At 56.6% G+C, this 12,896-nt stretch overlaps 5 protein-coding genes across 5 annotated transcripts; 2 read left to right on the plus strand and 3 right to left on the minus strand.

Moving 5' to 3' along the window:
- Positions 1–792: 792 nt before the first annotated feature.
- GLRG_02060 (uncharacterized protein) lies at positions 793–1,218 on the minus strand (the record flags this gene model as incomplete). The annotated part of the gene is made up of 1 exon (XM_008092718.1): positions 793–1,218. The coding sequence occupies one exon, from the start codon at positions 1,216–1,218 to the stop codon at positions 793–795; it is 426 nt and encodes a 141-aa protein (XP_008090909.1).
- Positions 1,219–1,536: 318 nt separating this feature from the next.
- GLRG_02061 (uncharacterized protein) lies at positions 1,537–1,832 on the minus strand (the record flags this gene model as incomplete). Its single annotated transcript, XM_008092719.1, has 2 exons — positions 1,537–1,552; positions 1,582–1,832. 2 exons carry the CDS (start codon positions 1,830–1,832, stop codon positions 1,537–1,539), a joined length of 267 nt encoding a protein of 88 aa, XP_008090910.1.
- A 982-nt stretch (positions 1,833–2,814) lies between these two features.
- On the minus strand, positions 2,815–3,866 carry GLRG_02062 (uncharacterized protein; the record flags this gene model as incomplete). Its single annotated transcript, XM_008092720.1, has 2 exons — positions 2,815–2,899; positions 3,058–3,866. 2 exons carry the CDS (start codon positions 3,864–3,866, stop codon positions 2,815–2,817), a joined length of 894 nt encoding a protein of 297 aa, XP_008090911.1.
- A 2,943-nt stretch (positions 3,867–6,809) lies between these two features.
- On the plus strand, positions 6,810–8,262 carry GLRG_02063 (methyltransferase domain-containing protein; the record flags this gene model as incomplete). Its single annotated transcript, XM_008092721.1, has 7 exons — positions 6,810–6,860; positions 6,955–6,998; positions 7,058–7,192; positions 7,272–7,338; positions 7,402–7,442; positions 7,509–8,144; positions 8,202–8,262. 7 exons carry the CDS (start codon positions 6,810–6,812, stop codon positions 8,260–8,262), a joined length of 1,035 nt encoding a protein of 344 aa, XP_008090912.1.
- A 1,327-nt stretch (positions 8,263–9,589) lies between these two features.
- GLRG_02064 (chromo domain-containing protein) lies at positions 9,590–11,171 on the plus strand (the record flags this gene model as incomplete). The annotated part of the gene is made up of 2 exons (XM_008092722.1): positions 9,590–10,325; positions 10,381–11,171. The coding sequence occupies 2 exons, from the start codon at positions 9,590–9,592 to the stop codon at positions 11,169–11,171; spliced, it is 1,527 nt and encodes a 508-aa protein (XP_008090913.1).
- Between the last annotated feature and the right edge of the window lie 1,725 nt (positions 11,172–12,896).

Below are 12,896 nucleotides of genomic sequence, written 5' to 3' on the forward strand. Positions count from 1 at the left end.
CTTGTTTATTAGAGTAGAAGAGGTCTTTTCTGTGATACTCTCCTCCGACATCAATGTATCTGCCTCTCTGCTTTCGTTTGTATTGGTGCTTATTGATGGCACTACAGTTTGGTCTGGTTTCTGGTCTGGTTTCTGGTCTGGCCTTTGATGCGGCCCCATGACTTTCGGATTATTTCCTTCAGGTTGAGGGGGCTCATCCGCTTTCTCAAAGACAAGGTTTTGTCGAACCACTGATCAGTGTTGGTATCACAGGGATCGCGATAGAATAGCAGCAATAGTATCAATTGACTATTGGTTGCTGGTTGAAGATGATGATCTTTGCGTAACGGACGCAGGGCTCGAAGGGTTCTTCTCCAAATATCGTGAGACATCTGGGTACTTTCCTCACCACCGACAACCCGCTCACCTTCAACGGCGGCGTGGTATCGTTGACTACCGATGGGAAGCTCCTTCTCCGACAAAAGGGCCAAGGCAAGAAACTTCAACCCGTCGACGAGCAATCTCCGCAAGCAATCAAGCAATACGTCGAGCAACGAGCCCGCGGTGCGTATATTGCGTCAGTCAGGGCTTCGAGCTGGGTAGCGTTCAGAATTTCTGGTAGGGGTGAAGTATCTTAACCTTTTCCGATGATATTGATCCTTGCTGATCTGCGGTAGTGGCGACTGTGCTTCATTTAGATCTAGCCTCTTCTTTGGCTTCGTCAAGTCTGTTTCTTTGGGCTCATGGAAAGTGACCTTCCTGGGTGGTTTCATCTGCTGCGGAGTGGATGGGTTTGCGGTATAAGGACGTCAACTAGGGGTATCGGAAAGCTGCGTCCTGGAATGTGCCCTGGGCTGCGGATGCCATGGTTTGTACAGCGTCCGTTTCCATCTTGATAGCAGCCGAGTCCGCTTCGTAGGATATGAAGAAGCGGCAGGCAAACAGACCAAGTTTGTCAACCAGGAGAAGCTCATGTACGGAATCGAGCTTCGATTCCATTGGATTCGGAAGACCACGTTGGGAGGGCTTGATGACAGCCCTCCTACGGTGGATGCAGACCCCCGAGATCTTTGGAAACAGTGGGATGAAGGCGATGTGTTTTGTGGTATTGGAATCTGTTGTTTCCAGCATCGCCAAGTCGCCCAGGCGGTCCAGCTGCGGCATATCAAACGGCATATTAGGTGTTGCAAAATGTTGCGGCGAATCTTGTTCGCGGAGGGTATGCGCCAGTAGGTACATCTTTGCGATATCTGTGTTGGGAGATGGTTTGACGCGTGTGGCACGCCAGCCAATGCGGGTGGTATCGCGGGGAAGTCGGTCCTGGTACACTTCCCAACTGTCTTTGCAGAGTGGAAAGGCAACAAGTCCCTCGTTCCCAGGCCGGGTCTAAACCCCCCCCCTGATCCCGACTCTTCGACCGACGTTAAGGATGTACGAGACGTCGAATGACTCTTCCGACGAAGGATCTTGTCGACCGTCGCGTTCCGGAAGAGGTTGGTCGGTGTTGAGGCGCTTGGAACCTCGCTAGTGTCCGACTCGTTCTGCGCCTACATTTAGTTAGCAACGGCGAAGGCTGTGCGGAGGAAGGGCGACAAAACTTACCTGGTAGCCACGAGACCGCAGTCCATGGTCGGCAGTATGTGGAGGCAATACTGCGCATATCTTGCCTCAACCGTAGCTGAAGCGATCACGATGGTCAGGAAGCGAGAAGGCTGCCAGTGCGGAGCTCCTTCTGCTTCGGCGTCACGGAACGGGCATGTATAGATACCCTGGCGGTTGCGAAGCGGTATATGTCGGTCGATGTGTTTGCGGTAGTCAATATAGTCGTCTCGAAAACACCGTAGGATCGCCATTACGGCGCGCGGTTTGTTGATATTCCCCTGTTGGTAGGAACCAGCCAGCTTGTGGAAGGGCTTCGTGATACGATCCTGTCCCCATAGGTATTGTCGGGAAAGGGTAGGGGCCGCCCGGATGTCTGCGACCAGTCCGTCCATCGCGGACGTTGTCAGCGTCCCACTGTCTCCACATATCGTGAGGGCCTGCATCTGGTGCGGACGGGCTGTCATCGAGCCCTCTCAGCTTGTTATGCTCCGTTGGTGGAGCTGGTGATGGAGAAGAAGAGTAAAAAGGGGGATATTAGGAGGGAGGTTGAGAGGGAGATGAAGAGGAGGAATGGAGCCCCCAGGCTGGCTGGGCATAACCCGGTAAGGGTTTGCGCGAATGGCTTGCACCTCGTTTGGGTGCTGAGCCTCAATGAGCAGGCCGGCCTCGGTGACCAAACCCTTGAGATGGGCTGGGGCCAAAGGATTGACCTGGGCGAAGGTTGTCGCCTCAATCGCCGGTCAAGCTTCTCCGAGTGCCCATAGGTGCCTGCCAGTAATGGCAGAAGCTCATGCTGCTGCCAGGCATATATCTGCCAGGAGTTGTGCCATGTCGGCAGGTAGGTAGGAGTGAGGATGTATATAAAACTTGGGGGTGAGGATGTCGCACTGAAATGACTTCTTCACCACGGGCCCAGGACAGGACATATATACCCCCCCAGATCTCGGGATTCATGGCCGCCGCAGGCTCTTCCGACACCGCTCTTTTGCCATCTTCCGGCACTTTCTACTTTGCGGGATGATGCATACATACATACCGGCTTGGCTTGTTGTTCCGCCAGCAAACGCTCCGGCAACATCTGCTGCCCCGGATGGATGCCTACGTACGGGCAGACAGGCAGGTCGAACAACAAGCATCCTCCCATGCATGGACCCGGATCTCGGCCACAAAAAGGTTGTCTGTTTTTAAACATCTGATCTCATTTATGCCGTATTCTACGTTTGTCCCTTGTCATTACATACACCACCCCCCCGTCCCGTCGTGGTGTTTTTGTCTTTCGCGCATATTTGCCCTGTCCCGTGTGCCAAAGCCCAAATACCTATCAAGATATTAAAACAAGAAGAAAAAAAATGAAGGAAGAAAAAAAAACGATAAGCAACCCATTCTTCTATGCGGCCGCTTGCTTGGGGAAGCAAACTAAAAAAAAAAAAAAGCCATCCCCTTCAAACAGCAAAAAAAGTTGTCCATGTCCCTTACCTCCCAAAGAGGCTGAACCGCAGCTTTCCCTTTCTGGGGACCGAGCTGTGCCCGCTCATCGGCCGCTCGTCGTAGCTGATGATGCTCGAGGCCGGCCGGGGTGCGGTTCTCGGCGGGCTGTTTCCGTTGTACATGTGCTGCTGCTGGTGCTGCTGTTGTTGCATCTGAGGCGGTGGCGGCGGAGGGGGGAAGTCGCCGCGCAGGGCGCGCTCGACGTCGAGGTGCTGGCGCTCGTACTCGTCGTGCTTGGCCTTGGCGTCGATGAAGCGCTGCTCGGCGAGGAGGCGGCGGTCCTGCAGCGCGCGCAGCTCCTCGTCGAGCTGGGCCATCTGGCCCTGGGCGTCCTCCATGAGGGTGTGGTACTGGAGCATCTTGCGCTGCAGCGGCTCGAGCACGCTCTTGGAGATGCTGGGGCTCTGGATGCGGCTGATCTCGTCGCCGAGGGGGCCGCCTCCGGGCGGGGTGGGCGGGCGGAGGCCGCCGCCGCTGCCTGGGTTCGGGACCTCCTGCTGCTGCTGCGGCTGCTGCGACGAGACGCGGGGCGACCCGCCGCCGCTGCCGTTGATGTGGGAGACGGAGGAGGAGGGCAGGTCCGAGGATCCCGGGGCGCGGGCGCCGCCGGAGGAGGAGGACTGGCGGCGGGCGTGGCGCTCTGTGCGGCGGCGGGAGTAGCCGCCGGCGCCCCCGTTCGCGGCTTCTCTGGAGGCCGGGCTCCATTCGTCCTGGGTCTCGCCCATGTAGGGCGACATTTGCGACGGCACGGGCGGCGGCGGCGGTTGGGAGCGGCGGTTTTGCGATGCGTTGGCCATGGAGGGCGGACCGCCTCGGGGGCCCGCGGCGCGGGGTTGTCCGCCGCGGGCGCCGGTGCCTGTTGGGACGACTCGCTGCTGCATGGCGGTCAGACTCTGCATGTTCTCATAAGAGTGGTTTGGTTGTGGTTGAAATATGCATAGGAAGAGGGTAAGGGGGGGGGGGGGGGGCTTGTTGGGTTGGGGCAGGAGGGAATCAATCAGATGAGTGAATTAGCGAATGAGGGAGAATGAGTGAGTGAGTGAGTGAGACAGTTGTTGGGTGGGTCGGTGAGTCGGTGAGTAAGAATACGAGAGTGAAAGTGTATGTGCGTTTGGGTGAGATGTTCAGTGCAGGCTGGTTGCATGTTTCGCCCTGTTTTTGCTTTTCCGCCTTCTGCTCTCTCCTTTTTTCATGTCTTCCCCCTCCCCCCTTATTTCTCTCAGGGGGTTGGTTTATTTACTTGGCAGTGCCTGTCCGTACTTACCTGTGTGTGTGGCGCCTGGGCGAGCACGGCATCGCGCAGGGCAGCGTCGGAATCCGGTGTCCGCTGGCCCTCACCGTGTCCTCCTCCCCCGACGGCGGTGGTGAAGCGGGAATCGTCGTCGAGCGAGGACGAGCGAGGTCGTCGATACCGGCCGTTCCTCGCTTCGTCCCGGGGCTGGCGCGAAGGGTCGCTGTTGGCGTCGTACTGCTGGCCGTACTCGACAAAGTCGACGGGAAACATTGGGGGCGAGCCCTGGTGGTGCTGCTGCTGGAGTCCCATGGCCATGATGGCGAACGAAACGGGGTCGACGTTCCTTGCGGAGTCGATCTTGGGCGAAATTCGGTGACTGCTTAGGGGGGGTGGAGGGGACCCTGAGGTTGCAAGATTGGACTGGACAGAAGGAGAGAGAAAGTGAGAGCTCTGTCTTTTGAGTGAGTGTCTGTGTGAGATGCACCACACGGTTGACAAGAGATAGAATAGACAAAGACCCCGTTTGGAGTTTCACTCGGAGACGGAAAACCAAACACGCGAGAATGAGAGAGCCGTTGGAAAGTTTGGAGGACAAGCTAGAGAAAAGAATCACAGACACATTTGCATTCCCGGGAGGTTTTTCTCTCTTGACGGATCCCGGTCTTTCATGGCCAGTTTGCTTCTTTTTTTTTTTTTTTTAATCTCTGGCAAAGATTCCGAGTGGCTGGGAAACACTAACAATTTCCTTGTCCACTCAAATCGCACCACATTTTGTTACGTGCAGTTTTGATGAGTATGATAATACATACGTGTCGGCGACAATTGCAGTGGCTGGGAACGGTGACGGTGGGTGGATTCTCCCCCCTTCCCCACTAAAATTCCCCTCCCCAACTCGACGTGAAGAGGTTCCCCTCCCAACCTCCGGTTACGATGGTCGCAATGCACTTACCTACGGTATTCGAAGCAGGAGGAAAAACTGGCGCCGACGTCTTGCTTTCAGGGAAGTAATGAACAAATGCTACGTGCAGAACGAGTGGGATGGAGTCTCTGGGAGCTACCAGACTAGGAGTTGCCCTGGATTGATTGCCGTGAGCTGCGTCCGGGGTGCCACGGGAAGTGGACGTTGGGTTGGAAGACTCGGTCCAATTACGGATACATGGCAAAGACAAAAGGGTAAAAATAGCCCGCCGGGATACCTAGGCCATGATAAGCTATCGGCAGAGTTTCCCGTCCCTTCCATTGCCACGGTAGGGTGTTCTGTGTCGATACAAAGCAGCAGCCGTAATGATTTACACGATGCCGGCGGATATTCGACCCCGCTGCTTCTCGACCACCTCTTGCGGGGTCCTTCTATAGACCGAGACGTTGATCTGGGCTGGAACTACAACTCTGCTTGGCTTCACTTGCATTATTTCCATCCGTGATGCCCAGTGTCTTCCCCGACCTCCTCGTACGTGAAGATGCAGAAAAATTCAATGGCACTCCGTGATCTGGTCTGTGTGTGTGATTCAAGCCTGGGGAACTCGGCCGGTGAAGGGGGTGACGAATGTTTGGGGTATCGTGGCCCCCCTCAATTGTGCGCAGGGGAGAAATGAAGCTATTGCGGGTTGCCTTGTGCAAAAGGCAGGAGAGAGACATTATCCACCGCCCGGGTGGATCACGTGGGTGGTGGGTCGTATCGGAGATAAGCCCCGCCATCCACTGCCGGGCATCGCATCAATTATAGGTACATCACAGACTATTACCGTACAGCTTTCCCGCGCCTTCTCACGGCATCATCACAGTGTCGATAACACAAGAGAAAGCTCTTTCAAGCCGTGGAGTATGTATGTTATACAGGCTTGAGAAAGATTAACCAACTCACACGGTCGACTCAAGTGCTTGTAAAGGTGCTGACAATCAGCCAAGCCGCATCGCGTGGGCTGTGATCTATATCTCCCTTCGGATTCTGGCAAACAAGACGCTTTTTATATCATCGACGCTCGCCTCACAGCCACAGCGACAAGGCCCTAGCTGCATATCCTGCCAGATCCGCATCAAGAATGTTTACGACAAGGCTTATGACAGGGTTTCTCTGATGCGTCTCTATCAGCAGCATAAGGCATGTGTTTCTTCAAACAGGTACATCCACGTAGCAAGGCAGTGTAGCGGTTGCATCGTCCGAATCGTCTCGCTTTGGTGGGCACTCGATCGCCAATCACCCCCTGCCCAGAAAGGGTCAGCGTCCACGATCCACTGGGGTATCGAAATACCCTGCCTATTGGCTCGGGGATGCGACCCGGGGCACCCTTGATGGTGTGATCCGACACTCTTCAGCAGGTTGCCGGCATCTTAAAAAGAACTTACAAACCTTGAACAGGCAGTACCTAGTGTACTAAAGAGGGCGTTTCTCCTCATTCCGCCCCCGTCTGGAGTGGTTCCCGCCGTCTCGTTTCAAAACAGTCTGAACGCTCGACGGTTTCGCCGAAGCTGTCAGGAACGAACCACGGACAGTATACCTCGAACCATGGCATCCACCCCAGCCGAGACAGAGCCGGCCGCCGACCCGATCCACGCAGTAAGTGGTCTTGGTTATTGCTGTTGATGGCAGAATGCTCGGGGGGACTTGCGTGTATACGCCGATCGACATGCTGACTCACACAAACTACCAGGACCCTGCGGTTGAAGACGACTATAATCCTGATGAGATCCAGAGGTTGATGACAATCCCGAACAAGGGCCTGAAAGACATCCTTCTGACCAGCTTGAAATTAGTCTGTTGACTTCTTCTACGGCCTCCCTCACCGATAGTGTCCGCGAGTATCGCCAACTCCACGGCCGGACCTACACCCAAAAGACGAATTATTTCGCACCGAATGATGACCAGCAGAACGATGCCCTGGATTTCAAGTACAGACAAGCTCAAATCGACACGAAAAGTAACCGGGATATGCGGGGACACATGCTGACTCGGGGCGTAACAATATAGCCACTACTGGGTTACCGACTTCCTGGGCGATAGACTCTTCCTGGCCCCGATTGGCGATAATCCCCAGGTGAGAACGCTCTCTTTACCATGGCCTCGTTGAGCGCGATGCAGTAGCTGACTCCGCCAGTAGAAAGTGTTGGATCTCGGCACTGGCACCGGGATCTGGGCCATGTGAGCTGGAAACCCCACTCTGCACAGCGCTCCGGCATCTGACAAGCAGTTCTCCCCCCTCCCAAGGGACTTCGCCGACCAGTTCCCGTCCGCCGATGTGATCGGCATCGACATCTCGCCGATCCAGCCGTCGTGGGTCCCCCCGAACTGCAGGTTCCAGATCGACGACTTTGAGAAACCGTGGACGTTTTCGGACCCTTTCGACTTCGTCCACGCCCGCAACCTCGAGGGCTGCATCGCGGACCTGCCCAATTTTTTCAAGCAGATATACGACAACACGAGGCCGGGCGGGTGGTTCGAGATGATCGAGTTCGACCCCGAAGCGCGGTCCCAGAGCCTGGGCGAGCTGGGCGAGGACCACATCTTCAAGCGGTGGTACAGGTACCTGGAGACCGCCTCGACCAAGATGGGGAAGCCGCACGGGAACGCCGCCAACCGCAGGCTCGCCAAGGGCATGAGGGAGGCCGGCTTCGTCGATGTTGTCGAGCTGAAGTGGACCATACCGATCGGGGCCTGGCCGGCCAAGCCCGACATGAAGAAGCTGGGCATCTGCAATCTGGAGTACATCGAGCAATCGCTGGAAGGGTTCGGCCTCTTCCTGCTGAAAGAAGCGCTGGGCTTTTCATACGAGGAAGTGCAAGTCACGCTTGCGGAAATGAGGTCTGCACTTCGCAACCCGAAGAACATGCCGTTCTATTACATGTATGCACGACCGAGGACCGACGGTATTGCTTGGGCCGCGACTGACGCATCAGATAGGCACGCCGTATATGCACGCAAGCCGGGGAAAGGCCAGGGAAGCGTTCTTGCTGCAGCATGACACTGACCTTGGTGGTTCGGCAATCTGAGAATTGTCAACATGGCGCTCTTCTCCTCAATAGCCTGGTCTCGATGGTGAGGCTCCAGGGAGACAACCTTTTTGATACCTTGTTCAGCTATGTTAAGCACCACATGGGCGTAGATATGCATACTGCCCAATCATTCTGTCCTTAGCCAAGGAGATGAGCTTGACGGAATGATCCAAGACAATATAAGTCTGTCCTCGCCGGTTGCAGCATATTTTTCAGATGGTTCTTTCAGCAATCGAATCCGATAGTTGTTCGCTTCAGGAAATCTGCGTGCTCGGGCAAATACTTTTGCTATATCGGCGGGACTTGTGTGCTGGCGACGGTCACGCGAAGTCGCTTCTTCAGACTCTCGTTCCTAATGTCGGATGGGAGAAGCCAGACCAGGGCCCCTCGATTCTTGCCATCATGTTCGCGAATCAAGGCATGCGGCATCTCCAAGTGCTTTGCTCGTGATGGAGTGATCCTTGAGGAATACTGCCTGTTTGCAGTATGACCAGGTCCGAAGACCTCAAGATCCAATGTTTGGTCGCGCGTGACACTCGTCTCGGTTTATTCTCAGATAAATCCATGGTGTTATTGGGTTCCTTTCATGGGTAATTATAAGGAGATAAACTGCAGCAGTAGTGGTAGAGCCCCCAAATTATGCGTTTAATTTCCGTACTTTCCACGATCACCGAGGACAGGTGGATATCACGTGTACGTGTACTCGACCAGGTAGACTCCCACGGCTAAAGGCTAGGTACCTTGGTACGGAGTAATAAGCAAGCCAATTGCCGACGGGTCCACAGGCGATGTCACATCGCGTCGCGTCACGTCTCCTTACGTCAGCAAATCCTCCACCCGAGTACACTACCGGTACAATGTACCTACCCTCACTACCTACCTAGGTAGGTACCTAGGTAAGTGGGTAGTCAGGCCAGGGGACTGAGGTGGTATTCGTACTGCCGTTGTGTCCGACAGCTCTCCATAGAACCCGCGGCCAAAGCTCCTCCAGCGCGACTCAAGAGCTGCCTCTTGTCCCCCCATTTTTCCCACGTCCGTCACCACAAGGCTTCAGCAAGCCCATCACCTCGTCGCACCGCGTTGCAGATACTCAGCCTGCCCAATTGATCGCGTCTATCGCTGGTTTCCCGCCGCTGTCATCATCAAAGGCAAAGTGGGATATTTTCCCCTCCAACTTTCCGTTATCAACGTCGTGTAAAGTCGGCCGGCGCAACGCCATCCTGTCACGACGACATCCGAGAACGCGCGCGCAAAAACCCTCAGCACTTTTCCTGCAACCAAGCCAACCCATTCATCATGGCCCGTACGACGGAATCGCCCGCGCCGCCGAACGGTACACAGCCTGTGAAAAAGGTGCAGACCACCTTGATGCACAGCGCCCACAACTTTCTGTCTTCCTCCGCCAAACCCTCCGGCTCGCAGTCGCCGCACCCGGGCAAGCGCTCCATAAACATCGGCGCCACTGGAACCCCCCGATCGGACGCGTCGCCACCACACTCTCCGTCCTCTCAACGACCCTTCCCTCACCTTCCCGTGAGCCCCTCACCCCGTCACGCCTTGAGCGACACCGCCGGCGGCGACACGGCTGGTGCTGATGGCGCCACTGCCGCCGATATCGTAATCGCTGCTGCTCCTCCCGCCGAGCCCGCAGATGCCGCCGACACGACCCCAGCGCCAGCCAACGCCAAGGAAGCAACTCCCGATGCCGAAGCAGCCTCGTCTACCCCGGAACCCACCGCGCAGCGCGCTGGGTCCAATGTGCTCGCGTCCGTGCGCAAGACGTTACATTCTGCCGTCAACAGCTTCAGCACACAACGCACCGGCACAACCACCACCGTTACTTCCACATTCGAGCACACTGTCGTGAGCCGCAAACGCAGCAGGGAGCCCGAAGCTGAAGAGACGCCCGCGCCTGCCGCAGAGGATAATAACATTGACGCTGCCAACGGCGACGATATCACGATCCAGCTTGGTGACCAGCTCGAGACAGAGGAGATGCGCGCCCAGAGCCCCGTGAAGGAGGCTGTCCAAGGTAAGTTGTGACTCGATCTGGTGCCCCAAAGTTTTGACGCTCACTCCCGGCACAGTTCCCTCTCCGGCCGCGGAAGGCGCCGAAATCAACGTTGCCACTGCTGCGGACAAGGCAGATACAGACACAGTCGAGGCTGCTGCGGCTCCCCAAGATGCCGCCCCCGAGGCGGTCGACGACGATGACGTGGAAATGGACGACCACAAGGCGGGCGTTTTTGTGCTCGACAAGATCATTGGGCATCGCCCCGATCCCAGGGACAAGACGCTCTTCCAGATGCAAGTCAGCTGGAAGCACGGCGAGCCGACGTGGGAGCCGGAGCAGACGATCCAGGAGGACGCCGAGGAAGCGCTCTTTGCCTACTGGGTCAGCGTCAAGGGCGGGCGGCTAGGCGCCATGGCGGACAAGAACCTGTGGCACGTGCTGAGGATCGAGAAGCACAAGCAGAAGCCCTCGGGCGCCATCCACTTCCTCGTGTACTGGATCGGGTCGCCGGACCGCTCCTGGGAGCCCGAGAGCCAGGTGGAGGTGTACGCCCGGCAGCACGTCGAGAACTACTGGAGGTCCAAGGGCGGACGCGAGAAGAACGTTAAGAGCGTCGCCATGCCCGTCAAGAGAGGCCGTGGCCGCCCTAGCAAAGCCACCGTGTCGGAGCCGGCGACGGAAGACGAAGCGCCCGAGGAAACCGTCAAGGTGGCCAAGCCCAGGAGCAGGCCGGCGCGGAAGCAAAAGCGCGACGGGACAGAGGACGAGGCCGAGAAGACGGAAGACGCCGTCACCGCCGAGGTTGACGGGGAGCCCCCCAAGAAGCGCGCCCGCGGCCGTCCCCGCAAGAACCCCGTCTCGTGAGCTTGTTGCGATGTGATACAGGGGGGTAGCTACCAGGGGGGGAAGAGGAGCCGTTCGTACGACGTCCATAGTTTGGACGGATTAGGGCTCGGATGCCAGGAGACTTTGGGGGAGGGGCATATGCTACGATTTCACGGGGTTCTCGAAACAACGATGCTCTGGGCGGACTGCAGAGCCGGCATGTGGGATGTGTGAACGGACCCAAGGGGGGGGGGGGGGGGGGGGGGGGGGGGTGTTATGCTGTATCATACGTTCTTGTCGCATTTTTGTCTGCAGGTTTTTGGCGTCTTCTCCTCCCGCCGGTTTCTTTAAATATTAGGGATGGTTTCCTGGTCGGTCCTCGTCTGCCCTGTTTGCTGGGCCGTGAAAGTGACCTCTTGGCTTGCTGCCCCCTTACGAGTCCCTAACGAGGTGGGTGGGGGCCTGGGTCCCGCCCCCGTCAGCCAACATGCGGAAGAAGCTTTGCTTGAAGGATTCGAAGTCAAAAGTAGGTATCCGTATTAACGAGTAAACTGTGCCCATCGTATACGGCTCCCCCCAAATTGGCCATCTCGACAATTTGGGTTTCCCGAGCCTCACCTCGCCTCAGCCTTTAGCCCCGTGGGATGTGTCGCTTCTAAACCTCTTTTCTCCCTCTCCCCCCTCTCTCTCTCACCCACTTTTTTTTTTCTTTCTTTTTTTTTTTTTTCAATTTCTATTTCTCTTCTTTTCTTCTTTCTCTTGTCTTTTCGTTGTGGCCGTTTCCTCCCGCATTGGCCAGTGGTTTGCCGGTCTGTTTCATCCCAGAAGGGGATATGGACGGCGTAGCATCCGACAAGGAAGATGCATGACGTCCGTCCCTTCGCACGGCCCCTCGGGCGCCCCCGTGAATTTCAGCTACTTACCGCCCTTCCCTCCTTTCTCATTTTAAATATTCCAAAACTCTATTTTTCCCTTCCATCTTACCATGGCCAGAAAAGAGGAGCGATGCCGCGTTGCCGGCCGTTGTTGGATTTGACGAAAAGAACAAACCTTGGACAGTTGGCCGGGGAACCCTATCCAGCCCCCCTTCCGAACGACGACTCGTCGGTTAGTATTTGGCAGGCAATTACTGAGGCGGTGCTAGGCGCAGTTCGGGTTCTGGTGTCTAGGCCCGGCCCCGGGGGACATGCGGCCGGGAGGTTCCGGTCCCCTCTCCGTCCCCCGCCGCGGATGTTCGGTGAAAGGGCGGTGGCTTGGTTCGGTATACAGGGTTTTTGATTTATTTCTTCTGCCCCCTCGTGGAGATAATGCTTGGGAAATCATAATGAAGGGCACAAGCCTCATGTTCACGGCAGAGAGGGGGGGATACGCCACATGCCCTCCGCTGGTTTCAGGAGCGCGGGCTCGTCGATATCCATATCCCCTACAAGTTACAACCCGTCCTCACAACCTCCTCCACCACCACCACCACCTCCTCCTCCTCCTCCTCCTCCTCCTTCCCAACACCACGACTCTGCCAACATCGGATCCTCTAGACTTCTCGGCTTACCGCGCGTCTCGTCGCTGGCAAGACCAATCGGAAGTCGACGGATCCCACAAAACTCTCGCGCATCCTTTTTTATCTTGGAGGAGGGGACTCCTCCCGATATCCCCCTTCATGGGTTACCCTCTTCCCGTCTCTTGAAACGCTTGTATTCCCTTTGCCGTTCGCCTACGACTCGCAATCTCGATGCCCGGAACCCCTTGGGTTTGATGCACTAGGTG

Source organism: Colletotrichum graminicola, assembly GCF_000149035.1.
Source record: "Colletotrichum graminicola M1.001 genomic scaffold supercont1.6, whole genome shotgun sequence".
Taxonomy (NCBI): domain Eukaryota; kingdom Fungi; phylum Ascomycota; class Sordariomycetes; order Glomerellales; family Glomerellaceae; genus Colletotrichum; species Colletotrichum graminicola.